The sequence below is a fragment of the Lygodium microphyllum genome, chromosome 25, assembly GCF_053477565.2.
Source record: "Lygodium microphyllum isolate KBCC chromosome 25, Lygodium_microphyllum_v1.1.10, whole genome shotgun sequence".
Classification (NCBI taxonomy): domain Eukaryota; kingdom Viridiplantae; phylum Streptophyta; class Polypodiopsida; order Schizaeales; family Lygodiaceae; genus Lygodium; species Lygodium microphyllum.
This window is the reverse complement of record NC_141159.1, coordinates 134,080,750-134,099,828: the sequence shown is the minus strand read 5'-3', so window position 1 is coordinate 134,099,828 and position 19,079 is coordinate 134,080,750. Positions and strand designations below refer to the sequence as shown.

At 41.4% G+C, this 19,079-nt stretch overlaps 1 protein-coding gene across 3 annotated transcripts in view; it reads left to right on the top strand.

The window, feature by feature from the left end:
• ASG2 (transducin family protein / WD-40 repeat family protein) overlaps nt 1–18,820 on the top strand; it is a 96,038-nt gene extending 77,218 nt beyond the window's left edge. For 2 of the 3 annotated variants that reach the window (XM_087666430.1, XM_087666429.1), the window contains 2 exons: nt 17,796–17,903; nt 17,985–18,820. In XM_087666430.1, coding sequence (XP_087522556.1) covers nt 17,796–17,874 — 79 coding nt within the window. In that variant the 3' untranslated portion in view covers nt 17,875–17,903; nt 17,985–18,820. Of the gene's footprint in view, nt 1–6,991; nt 7,082–17,795; nt 17,904–17,984 lie in introns of all 3 variants that reach the window. The other variant, XR_015688605.1, reaches the window with a different exon arrangement.
• The last annotated feature ends 259 nt before the right edge of the window (nt 18,821–19,079 follow it).

Below are 19,079 nucleotides of genomic sequence, written 5' to 3'. Positions count from 1 at the left end.
GCACTCCTGCGTCGTTATCAGTATACAGGCCTCTACCATCAGCTTCTGTGCCGCTCAAGGCTACCCCTTGATTCTTTTCTTTCTCTGTGTATTTGCTAATAGATGGAGGTGCCTAGAGCATGTGTGATTATGAACCCGCCGAGCTTGGGTCCGACTACGTCTCGCAGCACCACACGCATGAGACACTCAAACATCAGACCAGCTCCGTTCTTACCAAAAAAAAAGGATGCGCCGTTTTGATGAGCCTCAGAGATACAAGCCTTTTGTGCAAAGTTGCATCAGCTTAAAGGCATGCCTAGTTAGATTAAGTTGTCAGGTCGCTGAAGCTCCTTATGGCTTTCTTTTGCTTCAACTGCAATTCTGATCTGACTGAAGAGCTATGCTTCAAAGATGATGACCCTTCATAATAAGCTTTGATCTCTTCTCCACCATTTCTAGGATTGCAGCACTTCAAAAAAAAACTTGGCAAAGCCTCAATACTTGACCCTCCTAATCTTGAAATGAAGAGAAAACATTGGATGACTTTGAGAGATGGAGAGAATGGGAGAATGGGAGAGAGAAAGATTGGAAAAGTGCACACACACTAGCCAACTAGTTCGACCATGGCTCTGATACCATGTTGAGAAACACGGATCTAGAGCTAGTTAGCTATGGTGGACGCAAATCAAACACATGATACATTATCAAAATGAGAGATTGTAACTCAAGTGAATTAGGTTCCAAGATAGATTAGCTTGGACTCATAAACACAATCTTGAGTGAATCAAGTGGATAGTTCTATTTCTTGAAATGAGTGTCAAGTACATGCCTTTATAGCTTTTTTGTGTTGTTCCACTCTTCTCACTGTGCATATGGGATCCAGGACAGCTCCTCTTGGAGCATACATCATTTGTCTATTTCTCAACAATTTGGACCCTCCACAAGTGGGCCATTGTATCTAGGTACAAGGCGAGAGTTGATTTGGATGTCTCAACTGTAGGTGATAGATTTAATGCTGTTGTGGTAAGGCAGCAACTGCATTTGACTAATTTTTAGTAATTCTTGGTGACAAAACTCTGAATTTTCTCTCTACAACTTTTTCTCTTACTTGCCAGCCATTTCACAGCCTTGCTCCGAAGATCTCAGCATTTGGATCCTTGGAGGTTGAGAAATTGCAAATTTCTCTGTTGTAAACCCTAATTTACAACAGAAATTAGGGTTTAGTATCAGCCTTGGGAAGTGTGCAAGAAATTGGAAGCTCCAAGCCTTGGATTTTTCAAGGCTGAATGTGAATTTCAGGTGGAGGACTAGCCAACCATTGAATTTAGGGCATTTCTATTGTTTATGAAGTGGGTGAAGGCCAATTAAGTGCTTGAATCAAGGGGCAAATCAGATTGAAGACTTGCTGGTCACTTTGGACGGCAAGGGGAGTTTGGATTGCGAAGGGGATCAGGAGAATCCCATTGTAAATCAACTTCTTCTTCAATAAAGCTAAAGAAATACCGAAAGGGGCGCCAATTTTGGGGCCAATCGGGTGTGCATTGTCCAAGATCAGTAGCTAAATTTGTATTTTCAGATTTGCATTTGTTGTTTGCTACTGTAATTAAGTTGTAATCAGGGACTTACTACCCATCCATGGAAGGAAGGCTGGTATCAGTGAGCCATGCTTCTTGTGAAGAAACATCAGACCATATATGTGAGATTATGGATTGCTGAACTTACCAATGCAATCAGTGACAATGCTTGGGCATCATGTGGGTGCCAAGTAGCTGATCTTTGAAGAAGTGGCTGAAGAGCTGGCCTTTGACCATGTCCTCTTTGGGGAGGTTTTGTAAGAGCCACAACTCTAGGATGGACTTCTTCACGAGTAACATAGTCCCAAAGATTTTTTGCAATCAGCACATTCTTTATTATGAAGGACCAAAGAGAATAGTTATGGCCCTCCAATCTATCCTCTTTGGATACATAGGTGAATATATCACTCTTTCCTTGATTGGCCATGATAAATGTCGTCATTTTAAAAAAGCACAAGAGCAAGAACCAAAGTTGCAACAACTTGGAAAAATGCAAATTTCGAGAAATCATAGCATACACCATGCTATAATCAGCAAAACTGTGTCGCACTTCATTACAACTGTCCAATATACATATTGTCCAATGCATAAACAGTGCTCAGCAGCAGAACAAATGCAAAAGTCCCAAAATTTAGTTGTCCAAAATGCACAATTTTAGTCTATTTTAGATTGAATCTCTAGTACATGTGCCAATGTTTGCTAAACATCCAAAAGCCGTAAATTTTCCGACTCACTTTTTAAGAAATTCTGCAATGTGTGCGCCTAGAAGCACTTCCAGGAGTAGAAATGCACTTCTTGGGTAAAAGCCCCTCTCTTTAGTTCTGATTTCTGAATAAAGAAAATTAAATGTCTCTTTTACCTTCAATGTCGGTGGCTTGATGGGGCAAGAGGATGCTGACGTTCTGGTGGAGCAGAAGGATGTTGGCGGCGCAGCAAAGTAGGGGACAGGCGGTACTGTAGGAGTAGGAGGTAGGGGTGCTGCTGAAGGTAGCGTAGGGTGGTATTGTGTGTGTTGGCGGCTTGGGGACAAAGAGGTGGCGCTCTGAATAGTGCCTTGGCGGTGCTGCAGAACCAGGTGGCAGCAACTGCACTGGTGACGCAGCAGTCGAACTATTGCAGGGAGCAACAACGTTGGCAAACTTAGCGAGCCTGTAGGGTGGCCGCTGCAGTCGGGGGTAGTAGAGCTACTGAACACGTGTGGAACTGACGAGCTTGGGGCTAACAAAGCTTGAGCTTTGATACCAAATGTGAGATCGGAGATGGAAGCTCTCAGCTGAAAGTACATAGTAGACAGTAGAGAGAGTGAGAGTGAAGACACAACTCAACACACGATGCAATTTCCAAGTGTGTATGTGAAAGTACAAAGTATAACACTTAGACCTTAGGGTTGTTAAGGTGCATTCACACCCAAAAGGTGTAAAGTACAGTAAGTGACCGAACTGTGTAACATAAACACACAAGTAAAGAATAATGTGACTAGGGAAAAAGTTTTTCTTATGGAGAGTAAAAAGTTTCTCAATGTTCTACCGTGGATCACCAACACTCCTTTGTGAGCGTAGGCGTGAGTCAAACCCAACATGGGAGATGACAGACTGACACCACTAAAAGTGACATGCTAACACAATTAGGTGACAGCTAGATAAGGGTTTGCCGATACACATCTTGATCAGTTGTGAAATGCAAGTGAAGACAAGTGTTAGCATAGCAGCAAAGAAACACGTTTCTTTGAGTTCAAAACTTACGAAATGTTTCTGATAGTAAAACATGAGTTTTTTTCTTGCCCGCAAAAGCGGGGAGGTTTTTTTTTTTTTTTGGGGTGGGGGGGGGTTTGTGGGTGTAGATATGGTGGGGAGGGACTTGGCCAATATTAAACATGATGATGATGATGAGTAATGACTTGTGAGGGCTCAAGATTTTGGATGAGAGACTTACTTTTTTGGGATTTGGTTTAATTATTGGACTCTATCAATCTAGTATCTATTCTTGTCTTGAGAGTCGATTATTCTACAACTTTAGTCTCATTTATGAGTTATTTATGATATATGATGATTCAATCTGGATTTTAACATTCAAAATCATGACGTTTCAGCTTGACTTAGTCCATATGTACATGGGTTATTTACATGTTTATTTTAATTTTCTGCGTGTGATATGTATGAATCATAATGTTTGAGGTCTAAACCATAGTGTTACTTGTCCAAAGACCTAACTTTGACACAAGTCAATAATGAATCATGGATGTGTGACGTATTATTCTCAATTGACTCTCATATATTATCATTCAAGCTCAATTGGCCTTTTTTTGTTTAAGAGAGAGTTCCGTAGAGGTTTATTTTCCTAGTTAAAATCATAAAAAATCCCATCATTAAAAAAATCGTGTTTCTTATTTTATCCCCTCTTGAAAGAAACTTACGAAACACATTTCTGACATATCATCTCTAAACGTTTCTAACGTTTTTGGCTGCTATGGGTATTAGATGAAGGTAGCAGGTTGGGGGAACAAAGACAAACTGTAGAGCAACTCCTGGATAAAGGCAACAACAGTTCAGATGAGTTGGACAGTAGTTGAAGAAGAGAATGAGAGCAGTTTGGAGTGAAATGAAGGCTGGATGGGCCACTAGGTTGATGAATGTTAGCTGAGGATCACCATGGCAATACCTACTTGGAGAAGGCTGATGGTTGAAATTTGCAGTGAAGAGTGATGACCTGCAAAAATGGAATGGGCTGAATGGTGGGCAGTTTGTCCATTCATACATGAGTGGATCCTCCCAAATTAGGGTTTTGCTTATGGGATGCATAAACTCTCTAGGAATGTGTTCTTTTTTAATTAAAGCTTCAATGATTACATGTTTTGGGGCTATTTAAAAGTGCTAATCAGTTTGTAATGCATTTTTAGGTCAAAAATCCCTCTTAGACCCAAAATTGGAATTACAATGGGACTCTATGAAAAGCTCAAGCCCGTTCTTACCCCAAGACATCCCAATCAAAAGCAGCTAAGGCATTGAACAAAGGGTTCATGTCGGCTGCCCAATGGCCTACCAAGGGGCCAACCAACACACAAAGGTGATGGTTATCTTATCAAGGGAGCCCAAGTGATCATCCTAGAGGGGCAAAGGCATTGGACAAAGGGTGCTTGTCAGTTGCCCAATGGCCTTCTAGGACCTACAAAGATGGATGGAACAACATTGATCTTTTTCTTCCGGGCTGATCAAAATGAAGGTATGGCTGTTAAAAAATGCAGGATACAGCAGGGTGCAATGGTCTATAGACCAGTTGCCCAGTAGTTGTATATTGCCATCTAGCTAGGAGAGAGTTCACCAGCACCACCAGCAGCCAAAGCGCACAGTTGTATCACCTTTAGAACAGTTGGGCAGGTAAATCATACCTGGAACAAGCAGTCAATTAAAGCAAAAGCACCAAAACCGAATGACTTGATGCCTGATATCATGTGAGACGGATATAGAGCAACGGAAAGAAACATTAAAGCTGCAGTGTACAAAATGAACCAAGCAGAGACAAGAATAGATGAACCTATAGAGAAAGATTTGGAAAGTGGAATCCATATACCACAGCATGAGAGTGTACAAACCACACAGGTTGTGGGCAACGAGCAGAGCGCTCTCAATCTCCCTCTCTCCAATGAAGGATGCAGGCCTGCCAAGATGATGCAAAGGAGAAGTTGATAGAGCATATATTGGGGCTGAATATGAGGCATAAGGCAAGCAGGTTGGCCAGCCACAACAAAGGCATAAAATGTAGGTCGACGAGTCCAGGAATAGCCCCCCGAATATGGCAAACACTGCATCTATAGCTGGCCCTTAAGTACCCACTCAAAGGCCCATAATACTGCCCTAAGAACCCATGATATGCACAACACTAACTATTTGATCAGGTGCCACAGAGAATCAGGATGATCCATCAATATGACAATAAATTGCTTTTGCAGTTGCCAATGCTAAGGATATGGTGGGTGAAAGTAGCATTACAATGTTGTTGGTGGGTGTATATAAGAATGCCCTCACCTGGAATGCAAAAGCATGTGCTCCAGTGAAGGTCCACAAAGGTTAAAAAGTGATTTGTGAGAGAAGATAACTGTAGGGAATGCAGCATACATTCATCTGACATATCCATTCACAGTAGTGCAGTAAAATGAGTGTTAGCTGTTACTAAGCTTTATCCTCAAGAAATATGCTCCAGGAATAAGTGCATGATTGCTGGTACTAGACTTACTTTAGATTATCTATGCTTGTCAGCTGCCCATTCTCGAATATCTAGCATGCCTTACCTTGTATTGGTTGATCACGGCTATTGTGGGCATTAATTCAGGCTGTCTGAGTTTAGTCTGTGCATTGCATGTTGATACATGGAAGACTCCATCTTTTATGCACATCTGTCTTGATTCTTGTGTAGAGCTGTCTTGCCCCTGTGATGGTCATCTTGACAGATGGATGTACATTCCAGATTTTGCTAAGGCCATAGAGCACAAAGTCTCATGAGAAAAGTTTCCTTGCACTAGCCTCAGCCAGATGTTTTTGTAAATATGTGAGCATCTTGAACACACATCAGTCTGCATTCTTTGTTCTTGGTATGTTTCTCTTTGTGTGTATATCGTGAAGATCCCAAGAGAAACAGTCCTTGATTCTCACTAGTCTCCTGCTGACTTTCTAGGACAGATTAGGCCAAAAAGTAATACAAATATCATTGAGGTGTTCAATCCCTCAAAGTGAGAGAGTATCCATTCTTGCTACCCCCTCACAGAAAATTCTTAAGGCCTGAACGATGTTCTTATTATGTATACTAGTCCTAAAATTGCACTCTCCAGAAAGTTTCCTGCTGTTTTACTTTACAAATGGCTCGCGTTTTTGATGTCTATAACATCCTGTGAATGAGCTTCAGTTTCCAAGGATGTGTTCAAAAACGATTGACCCCTCGATAATATAATAGTGTGATGCAGCCTATCTAAGCAGCCCTTGACGATAAGGCATAGTAGGTAATGTATGCCTTCTTGGGTCATGAAATAACAGCTTTCAAGTTGGTCTACAAAACTTGACTTATTGATGATGGCATAATCTCTTGATATTCTTTATACTTGATAAAAAGCCTAGCTTCTGCATCTTGAGCTTATTGAAAGCTATCCTACTAGCTTTGGTGTTGGCATTTGCTGCATTCAGATGCATGGGCTTATTCTGCTGGGGGCACATATTTTTGACTTCCCCCCACTTTCTGTGCCCAGAAACCTTTTTTACCTGTCTGGAATGTTCTTTACTGATGCTTAATGGCTGTTTTCCATTCTTAGACAGTTTCAAGTCGTCTCCAATTGATATCTGATTTGATGGGGATGTTTTTATGAAAGTACGTTCTTTCAAGGTTGGGTTTTAGACATTTCACAGGAGCCTTTGTGTATTTGCTGGAATAACTATGGGTTTACTTCTGAGCAGTGAGCTGGGGCATATCATTTTCATCTTAGCTGGGTTCTGAGTCTTTGGTGCTGGGAACCTTGAAGGAGCTTTTCAGTGCTGCATGTTTTGGTATGTGAAGTCCTTATTACCTTCCTAGCCTTGGAGCATATTAATGAAATGACAACTATGTAGAGAGAGCTATTCTACTACTCTCATTTATGATTTTGATAATGCGATAAAACTATAGGCAGTTTTGAGAATACCATCGATCTTGGTAGTATGGGTTACTGGAGGTGTTAATATTTGGGGTTTTGTCTTGAAAACCCATTTAGTAGTTGTTTACTTGCTCCAACAAGAGAATAACTGGACCATTGTTGGTTCTCATCATTGTAAATCTAGATGTAGCTGTAGGGGCTTTTTAATTTTGGTACTGTTAGTATCTCTTACATCTTAGAGGTAATCATGCTGAAAGTAGAACTCATGTCCTTGAGCATATACATTTTCACATAAAAAGATGTGGCACCATTCATTTGATCGGCAAGCTGTTGTGGCCAGACTCAAGGAACACATGATAAAATGCCTCTTGGCATTATGTTTCTAAGTTGAAAAATTTGTTTACATTTGGATGTAATTGTGGTTATTAGGCAATGTAATCTGCCAATATTACTGCTTGCTTATAGTAGAAATGAAGTAAACCTTTTGGTAAGGCTACATTCAAGGTGTTTTTGAGATCTCTGTACTAGTAATTCAATTGCCGATGATTTTACAACTGCTTTGACATGTTAGGGCTGGGATTGTTGTTTCTACCTGATAATGTTATATCATGGTTAGCCAACATGGTTATACTCAGGAAAAAGGCAGCAGTTTTCATGCCATCAGCCGGTTGTCACCCTGGTTGTTATACTAATCTTCATGCTGATCACCATCAGCTGGTTGTCAGACTAGTCCTCTTGCTGGTCCTCATCAGTCGTTCACCACAATTTGGTTCATCCTCAGGCATTACTTGTTTTATTGCACTTCATTGCCAAAATTTAGTACCTGCCTACAAGCAAGTCTTAAAGATTGGTACTGCACATCAAGTTGGGCCTACCCAATATTCCCACATGGATAATCTTTTTGGTGCATGCCTCAAAAAAAATTACAGATCTGTCTTAGGGGCTGTTTGATATACCGATCTCATTGGTGCAGGCAGTTTGTCCACTTGATGTTCTCTCCTGACTGTTTTACTCACAAATACCCCAAATAACAGCAAATCAGCGTCAAATATGAAGTCTTTTCGGTTAGTGGCAAGTGCCTCTGCATACATTGTTGCGAAAATGGCTAGAAATAATTATAATTATTTTGGCATGTTGTCAGTGAGCTACTTGCGTTGTTAGCTACAACCCTTTGCCCTGCCTGATCCCATCTTCTATAATGCTTTACAGTTTCCTACTGTTTGGACTGCTGGACACCCCCTTTTCAAGTTTTCCATTGCTTCTGATGTCTGTCCAGACCTGTGTTTTACTGCTCAACTGTGTGCTGGTCATCTCCTGGAGGCTGGAAGGTCTGTGTTTTGCTGCTGGACTGATTCATGGCCATTTAGTGAACGATGGAGATCTGTGGTTTCATCCTAGACAGCAGACTGTTGGGTGCCGTGTTCTTTTATTCAGAGTGCTAGTTTCTGCACTTCCATTCTGGACAGCAGCTGGAGGCTGAAGAACTTGTGTTTGGTGGTTATCATCCTCCGTCTCTTGGGTGCCTCACTCTTGTGCACCTTTGAAGGTATTTTGTTGAAGTTTTCTCAGCATGGATCTCTTTGATGCATCTTCTACCATCTGAGCATGGATCTCTTTGATGTATCTTCTTCTTCTACCTCTTCTTCTTGACGTACCACGGTGGTCCTATGACCTCAACCTTGCTTCTCTCTGCTTGCAGCAGTGGTGTATGTGTTGAGAAACCCTTCACCCTTCACCTGCAGTTTGCGTTTTTGCGTTTCTGCGTTTTGCGTTTACGGTTTGCAGCCCCAAAAAGGGGCGCCATCCTAGATTGACTGTGCCTATTTATAGGCCACTCTCTCATTCATTCCTTACGGCTGATTCATTCAGTCCGTCACCTCTTCTCTCTAGCCTCTCCACTACCCTCACACCCCTTCAGGAGGACATTGTGGTTCGTGGTTCGTGGCTGTTTTTATCATCTTCCTTTTGCTACGGCACCCTTGGTCCCTTGTATCACATTCACTCCATGATTTGAAACTTCATTATTCCATTCAACAGAGTTTCTTCTCTCTTCTCTTCTCTTCTCCATGTTTGCCGAGTTCACTCCGTGTTCCTCTCCGCAAACCCTACTGTCTTGCTGGTACGTCATCTTCTGACATGGCATCAGAGCCGAATCTGCTCAAAGAGTGGCAAAGATCCTCCACTCCAGTGAAGGCAAAGACCGGTGGTGGGTTTGGCATCAACTTCTCTTCTTCTTCGGTTGCATCAAAATCTCGTTTTTGTAGGTTTCATGTGTTTTCAGCTTGCTGCCCACACCCCTTTCGCGGAGGACATCGCAGTCTCAGCTGTACCTTACTGTCATCTACAGTCTTGCACCTATTTCCAGCCTTCCACCCACAGTTTGCAGCTGTTTACAGCAGAGCAATTATTGCTGATCACTTTCTATTTAGAAAACAATCTCGTTTTTGCAGATTTCAGGTATTTCAGCTTGCTGCCCACACCCCAAACGCGTAGGACATCACGGTCCAAGCTGGCCATTGCTGTCTAGAACAGTCTGGCGTCTATTTTCAGCTTATCACACACTGTTCGGAGCCAATTTCAGCATATTGACTGTTGCTGCTGTTTTTTTCCTGCGGTTTTAGTCTTTCTCTCTCCTACAGGGTGTCCTGCCTGCGTGTTTAGTCTTTCTCTCTCTTGTAGGCTGTTTTTCCTGCGTTTTTAGTCTTTCTCTCTCCTGTTGCTTGTGTTTTTAGTCTTTCTCTCTCCTTACCTTCGCTTTTTCTACTAGTTGCAACCTCTTACTGCTGATCACTCTCCATTCAGAAAACAATCTCGTTTTTGCAGATTTCAGGTATTTCAGCTTACTGCCCACACCCCAAACGACATCACGGTCCAAGCTGGCCATTGCTGTCTAGAACAGTCTGGCGCCTATTTCCAGCTTATCACACACTGTTCGGAGCCGATTTCAGTATATTGACTGTTGCTGCTGTTTTTTTCCTGCGGTTTTAGTCTTTCTCTCTCCTGCAAGGTGTCCTGCTTGCATGTTTAGTCTTTCTCTCTCTTGTAGGCTGTTTTTCCTGCGTTTTTAGTCTTTCTCTCTCCTCACCTGCGCTTTTCTACTGGTTGCAACCTCTTACTACTGGTCACATCCTCCTCCCATTGGCATCTCATTTCCAGCCCTTCCACTACCCTCCGACCCCTTGAGGCGGACATTGCGGTTCGTGCTTCACACTGCCCTCACACCCCTTGAGGCGGACATTGCGGTTCGTGGTTCATGGTGGCTGACCTCTTCCTTCTTCAACAAGGCACACTGGTATCCATGGCTTCTTTACCAACAGATGACCAGACTATTGGGTGCTCCTACTGTGGCATCACCAAACACGCCACCCATGCTTGCCGACTTCGACCTTTGCTCCCCACCCCTCCAGAGTACATGCGTCTTCCACTAGGCACTCCTTGTGCCACCTCTCCTTTCTAGGCCACAGAGAACGTTTTGCATCGGCTATCAGAGTACTATGCTCAAGGCAACAAGATACATCCGATGCGCACTAAGTCCTTTCGAGCACATGGAGGATCAATTGGTGCTATGACCTCTTGGAGATTGTCGCAATGCCAATGGCAGTCTTCTCCCACTTATTTTCAGGTACAGTGGCTTCCACGACCTATGGATTTGTAGTCCGCTCCATCGAGAGACAGTGATTGTTTGATACCGTCTCCTCGTCAGTCTGCTCCTTCGAGAGACAGTGGTTGCTCGACTCCTTCCTCTTCTTCGGCTACCCAATCTGCTCCACTGAGAGATAGCTACTGTTGCCTATCTCTTGCTCATTCTGAGCCCCACCCTTCCCCACCCTCGACTACTCAGGTTCGAGAGGCCATCTCTGGGAGTTCTGCAGCACCCCAAATACCTTCTTCGGCACGACCAAGAGCACTTCCTTCGTCATCAGACATTTTGGAGTCTGTGATCCATAAGTTTTTGGATTCCCTATCTACTTCAGAGGGGGATTCAGAAGGTGATGTTATTTCTTTGCCCTCAAAGGGGGTGGCATAGATTGCAATCCCAAACGTGAGCTCCATATTGGAGAGTAGGTGTGACTAGAGTGTCAAACAACCATAGTTTCGTAGGAGTCTTGAAACTATTTGTGGGCATGTTAGCTCTCAAGGGCCCTTGGGGCTGTGTAGCCTGACACCAGTTGAGCCTTAGATGCCTCCTTTAGTGAAAATCTCAAGCTAGAGAAAGTGACCCTTAAGTATAGATATTCTCTCACATACTCCACTACATCTCCCCCAACTATAAACTGATACATAGATCGGGTCACTTATACTGTGAAAGTGTTGAATACTATGACTTTGGTTTTTCCAATATTCATTGTGAGATCCCTATCTTTGCAATGGTGTATAGTGCATCCAAGTGACGTTTCAAGCCCTATGGTGAGTTTAAAATGAGTAGAAAATATGATGGCATATAGTAGTATCGGTATTAACACTCCAACTAGGCTAGCTCTAGATATATCCCCCTATCAATGTACTCACACACCTCTATGTATAGTCCAAATAGTGTGGGTCAAAGCGGGCATCCTTATTTAACTCCTATGGTGGTGTCAATCCTCTTAGACATCCCTCTATGTGTGTGCATACAACATACCAATCTCTCGTATGATGCATAAATGCCATACTGCATATCCTCTGGTACTCCAATCTCTTGCAATCTTTGCATGAAACATGCTTGTGGTACTATGCCAAATGCTCTACAGAAATCCACAAAGTATCCTCAATGATTGCTTGAGTGAGAGGATATGATCCAATATGGTGTGTCCATGTCTAAAACCTACTTGCCCTTGTGCCCTTTTGCTTTGCACCTCAACCCATCACTAAGGTTATACTCCAATTATGATCCATATATTTTAGCTAGTGTGGGACCGATCATGATGGTCTTGTAGTTACTGGAGATTAGAGGGTCCTCACTCTTAAGAGTGGAACTATATTATAGTATAACTATAGTTTAGGAAATCCCTCACATGTTACTCTATTGAACATACATGCCAATATGGGTGCCAATTTGTCACATGCATGTGAGAAATGCTTTGGCACTATATTGTCTAATCCAGTGCCGTCCCATTTTATAGTCTATAGATTGTATCTGTGACCATCTTACCAGTGAAGGGCCACCGTATTAGTATGTGGGCTTGTGGGGGTTGGATGGGTGTCTATCCAGATACATCATACAAGTTGTTTCCCATAATAGATACAAGTATTAGGTGATGTAATTTATATGGGGGAATGTCTCTTGTAAAACATTCTCCATGCTCTTTTGCCATCTTATCCTAAAAATAGTTGGTATATCTTTGTCTCAAATTTTGCATGTAATCTTGCTTTTTCTTCCACACAAGGCATTTGAACAACATCCTTGCTTGGCAATGTGTTGGAGTGCCCAAAGCGGTCTCTCTCTTTAGGTGTGTATAGGAATCCTTGCACTCATAATCATACCAACCATTTTTGGGAGCTGTAGAGCATGGGGCTTTTCTTGGGGGAAGGTGTATAGGAATGCATACATAGCTGAAGTATGTAGGACCTCTACCAAATCTCTTGTGCATTCTTCTAGGGATTTGCTCAAATCTAGCATGCATAATTTGTCATGCACAAAGTCACTGTATATATGTGAAGTCTCCTTTGCAAAGTGATATCTAGGGTGCCTAGGGATGTTGGGTATGGAGCTCACATGTGTGACTATTAGGCTATGGCGGATGGAACTCATGGAGGAGAGAGAGCTCTCTTGCAATTTCAAGATAGATTGATAATAATGATAGATGAGATGTGTGGAATAATAGACAAGTGATGGGAGATTGAATATCTAGGCTAAGGTATCCATCTACACCTTTGCTCCTTATTTAATGTTAAGTGGTGTAAAAGGTATTGGCACCTAAGCATATGCTTTTACACACAATAGTGTGTGTCCACATACGAGGATAAATAAATCTAACAAACATATGTTCATGTCATGGGTGACTGAACTTGTGACATGGAACATACGAAAAAGGAAAAGGGAAGGTCCTACCTCAAAGAGGCAGTGTCTAATCCTGTACAATGATTCTTGAAAAGGAGATATATAGGTGAGAGAGATACAACTTGAGGTAGGTCATGACATGGTCTACTGAAAAGCTTAGGGACCTAAAGTAAGTCATGGTTTAGAGGTGCGTGTGCATGATTCATAGGCCGATCAAAAGCTAGCGTGGCTTAGAGGCATTGGGCACATGACTAGAGGTCTAATACATGGGTATAGCTTTCGGTATCAACTCAGAGGTCATGTGCAAAGTGGTTAGAATCCCCATTGAAATATAGCTTCTTTATGAATCGGAAGGAAAAGAAATAAAAAGACATACAACTCGTTTTGGATTAAAATTTGGGTAGAGAATCCCATACAATTACTTAATAAGTGATGGAACGGTCTTAGCGCTTATATGAACATGGCCAATGTCTAATTCCAACATTTTTATATTCTAATTGTTATAATTTATGTTTAAAAAAAGTTAAATTTTTAAATTTTTTATTGGGATAAAAAAATCCCCCTCAATGTTGATCTCGAGGATATTGCGATCAATGTCGATCACTTGTGATGACGTTGCGAAACATTGGATGCTTGGTGGGTCATTTTTTGCCCGATGTTGAAGGTGCGAGTATTTGGGTGGTCTTCAACGTGTCGTTGTAGGTCCCAATTTGAAGTAGATAGGTGCGAGTATGAAAAGGCCCAACGTTTGGAGAAGAAATTTTGAGAATTCAGGCTCATTTTCAAAAAGCCCCAAATTTTGTTCATGAAATCTGAAGAAATTTCAAGCAAATTGCAAAGCTACACTTTCATATGAATTGCCCTTAAGGAGAAATGAAATCTTAACCTTTTTAGAGTAAGGTTTAATTAGAAAGCCTTATTTTAATTCCAAGCTCGTTGAGGCAGATCTGATGGGCTGTGACATGATGGCAGATTTGATGGCCAGATGATGGTAGGACCAAAATGTCAGACAAGTAGCGGATTTCTTCGCTGCAAGTGGTCAGATGCGTTGGCAGTCCCTGTGATGGACAGAACACGCACGTCGGTGTAGGGCATGCCACACATCAGACAGACGGTAGGTCAATGGGTGTAGCAGACAGGCGGACAGACATCAATCAGGGTGCAAGTACACACAGATTGAAAGATAGATTGATAATGATAGATGAGATATGTGGAATGATAGTACAAGTGATAGGGCTTGAATGTATAGGCTAAGGTATCCACCTACATCTTTGACCCTTATTAAACGTTAAGTGGTGTAACGTGTTCACACCTAAGCACACATTTTTACATACAATAATGTGTGTTCACACATAAGGATAAATAAATCTAACAGGGAGGATAATGGTACTATGTCTCTTGTGTCCACAAGAGATTGTAAAGGTCGAGGGCATGATTTACTGTTTTCCCGATTGGTCTTCGCAAGATCTCAAAGTTGCCGTTGTTTGGTATTAGTAATGGTGATCCTATTAGTTAGTCCACTATACTTGCCCCTTGCTTATGGTTTCAACGTGTTAGGGCATTTGATCTTGGCCAGCATGAGAGATCATTGAAAATGGCTAAGCTATGTGCACTTCCTAGAGCTAGCAAGTGTGTCCCATAGGTGCTTGCTTCTTTGTCATGGGCCATTTTTTGTAGACACACCTCCTTTACATTGATTTCTTTGAACGTAGTGTCTTCCTGTATGTAAAAGTCACTCTAGCTGATCCCAGTCTGGGCATTAAAATCCCCTGTCACACAAGTACATCTCCCAAGCTGGTACATCTTATGATATCCTCTTATAATACATCAAATGGTGACCAATCTCGTGAAGCATAGCTTGATTTGTAGGCGAAAAGTAACATATGCCAATGGAAATGCCACGTGGTCTCATGTATCATGTATTCTGTGTGTTTATGTATATATTGCTATGTTCATATTTTCAAAAATTAACCTGAAAATATCCAACATCCAAAGTAGTGCTCCTTTGCAGTTCCAAACTAACATCCTAAGTGTCTCACAGGCCACGCATTGTCACAGTGACTGATGTTCTGCAATAATCACCCTACCATCTCTATACATTGTATACTTTTTCTCCTTACGTGCCTCCAATATCTTGGGCATGTTGGCTTTTCTATATTCTATTGAGCAAGTGTCAAATGCTCATCAAGTATATTTTTTCTCCCTTGAGGGGCCTCTCAATTTGTGAGGAACACTTTTTTTCTTGTCCATGTTTTCAAATTCTAGCATAAGGATACACCCTCCCTTATCCATTGGGTTTCCCAGTCTCCATGCATCTAGAATGGATATCCCTTTTGCCCTCATTTTCTCACTTAAGGCTGTTGCATCTTCTTGTGGAGTGCCTTTTTCAGCCCATCCTACTATATGAATTTGGAATGGTCGGATTTTCCATCTTGCTTCTTCTATTGTTGTGGCATTTTGTCTTACACGAATTTGAGAGAGAGAGAGAGAGAGAGAGAGAGAGAGAGAGAGAGAGAGAGAGAGAGATGCATTTACATCTCCTAAAAATCACAATAGCTTACGAGTCAAAGAAATGAGTATGTCTGACTATGTCTATGGACTCCAGAATAACAATGAAAATGAAATGAGAAATAACTAACTATGATGACTGTAAGTATAGGCTACCACCATGTACAAAATGATCTCTCCACGATCCTTCAGTTGACTTGTAGAATCCCACCTTGATCAATCAATTTGACTATCTTGAAACAATGTCCCTCTTGGAGGTAGGAATATCTATCTTCGAGTGGTCCAAGATAGTGAGTCCACTAAGGGGGGATACTTGTCTTTGACGACGAGCAATGGTGGCTCGTTTTTGCCATAGGTAAGGATGTTAGCCATGGCAACGGGGTGCTGGGCACTGTGCTCTACAGTGTGGCTGCTTGGTTTGCTATGACCCCTTTGATTCGTGGATGGTGTGGTGGCATTGCTATAGTAGTAGCATCTAGTGAGCTAGCTTTGGAGCTAGCGCTGCAAAAATTTGTAAGGATCTGCTGGCTAATTGTCTGGTGGTTTTCCACTTTCTACACTTTTGGGGATCTTGGCATAATGAGACTATCCATAATGCTTTCATTTTTTATTCCTGTTCAGGCATGCATAGCCAGAATTGGTCATTTGTGAGGCCTCCTTAAGTGGCAATTGAGACCATTGAGGATGTAAGTCTTCTTACGAGGGATAATCTGGCTACTTGGCATGCTTCAATTTTATAGCCAATTTCGGTGATACTTAGTAGTCATGTCACTCTTGTACATTCTCCATAATTAACGTAATTACCCTTCAAATAAGAGGATGGAATCACAATGATACTTGATCACAAATTGAAATGAATGTACTTGATAATGACCACACTAATTTTACTAAAACACACGAAAAAGCACAAAATGGGTTGAAATAATAAAATTTAGTACTAAATGTCTTAACCTTTGTAGGAAACTCTAGCTCTAAACTGTGCTAGGTGTCTTGAGTCTCTTAACTGTCCTAAGTGAGAGTTTAGGCTAGCTAGGAGGCTCAAACTAGGGGAAAAAGGGCATCAATGTGGAGCTCATGAGATGACCAACAGAAACTATATACGTGTGTGTCCTGAAAGCATAGTCACGCGAAACGGCCTGAAACATTAGTTCTTGCATATGATAAATGAAAAATTTTGAACTACAAGTCTTTAAACTTTATTAACTAGGATATCATGTAATTCTCATCTTTCCCTGATGACATGGCATTGCTTCCATTTTGCCCCCTTTGAAAATTTCCGTTCCTATTCCTGTCCCCATTCCCATTTCCATCCCATTCCAAAGCTTCCCTCAACTATGGCTGAAAGTTAACCACATCAGTGACATGAAAATCAGCTCTATATACTCAGATTAATGATGTAACAGTGTAGGATGTTCATCTCATCTTTGTGGGAGATAGGAGAGGATGCAAGGTGACTCTGAGAGGATGAGGAGAAAAGAAGGTTTATGCAGACTTGGGTCTTGGGCATCTCTTTTCAAACTACCCCTCAGGCGGTCTGGCCTGTATGACTGCCCTTTTAGGCAGTGGTGCTTTTGTACTGTAAAGTTATAGCTTTTTTTTTTGGTCATTCAACAGTTCTCTTAATACAAGCTATCATTTCAAAACTCTCTAGTGTGCAGTGCACACACTTGCATGCTTCAGCTTACTTGAGAGAGAAGAATTCTAGCATCAGGAAGTTCCTGGATGTTCCAGAAGTAGTTAACAGATGTCAATATATTCAGGTTGTTGGGTCCTTGATGCCTAATTTCAAAAGTTCAATATTAAAGTGGGAAGAAAGACTTTCAAAGATAATACAAAAGGTGTTTGTGGTAGCCAGAGTTTTTCTTGAAAAACGGCCTACTGCTTGCCAACATAATGTTCTGAATCTTTACTGAATTTAGTTGGATTCTACATACATAATGCGCCTCTCCATGCTTGCATGCACATGCATTAATCAATGCTCATATAGTTCAAACACATCTCAGGCTTCTTTAACTTAGCAGTAGCTGGGTTTTTAGGATCAAATGACTTGGCATACTTGTTAAGCATTTGAGGTTCTCAAAGATCTTCAAAGGCATGCTCTGATGCTATTTCTTTTGTTTTCTTCCTGTTGTGCTTTCAGTCCTGTAGAGATACTTCAGCGATTTAGGGTACCGGCTGAGCGTGGTATGGGTCCTGCTTTAGAATGCACACAAAGCTGACGATTCAATCGTCAAGCTGTCTTTCTGAGGTATACTGCCACAACTAATAGCTTACAATGATTAAAACTTTGTTACGTATTTCTTTTCTGATGACTGAAATATTTCTGCAGGTGAATTTGTACTCCTTGCATCCCTGGCATGTGAATCCTTCTGTACATGTAGTTAGTGGTTTCTGTATTATATCTGTAATCTGTATGTAAACCACATTGAATAACTGCAATTCATAATCTCTGGTTGTAAAGTTTTCCTACATTCTCCTTAATTGTAATCACAAAGGACTTCTTGGCAACATATGGTGGCAGGGTAATGCCACCTCTGCCCAAGGTAAATCTGAGAGCTAGAAAAGGGCTGCTTATTGTGGCAGAACTATGGCAAACAGAACCATTGGTGGTGTGGCAGTCAATTCCTCTGAAAGTTAGTGCATACAACAGATAGTAGCATGCAGTTTCAAGCATCCCAAGTCTTTTACAAGGCTATTGAATGTCCATAGTAGAGTATATCAACTAGTAAAAAACAGTGGCTTTTCAGTTGCCATTTTGGTTGAATCAACCAATTTGACATGCTAGCTTTCAAATTCAAACTCATGGCCTTATCACTTGGCATTGTTTTGTTTTTAAAAAAGCATCCTTTGTGTGCATCTACTTTCACTTTGACATACTTCTGCTTCACTAAAATGCTCGGAATTAGTGATTGCCTGCTATATGGCATTTCCAGAGATGCTGCTACTAAATTGCAACTGCAAATTTACCCTGTACCTATATCAAGCTGTTTTATTGGTGTGTAGGTTTTTGCACATGGTTTAGTGTCTTAATTACAGCTTGTAGAACAATAGCTAACCAGCTTAGGTATTAACTGAGCTGTTTAAGTGTACTCAGGTATGATGTTACCTATTGTCTGTGGATCAGTACTCAAACTCGTGGTTCTGTATAATCATTAATGTTTTCAACTGAAGCGTGATATTGTTCTTAAGATTCAGGTATTGTTGGAGTTTCTTTATATGAGGCTTGTGGGATTATATATCTTGTTTTTAGTTACATTCCTTAAGTCAACATCTCCTGTATCTTTTTGAATTGATGGGAGGGTTGCAAATGTCTTCAAAACAATGTCTACTTATTAACACGACAACATATTTTGAGCTGAGTCAGTAGGGGCTTAGGCCATGTTGTGAGAGTGAACTCATGGTCTCTTCTTATGGTATTGGGTTG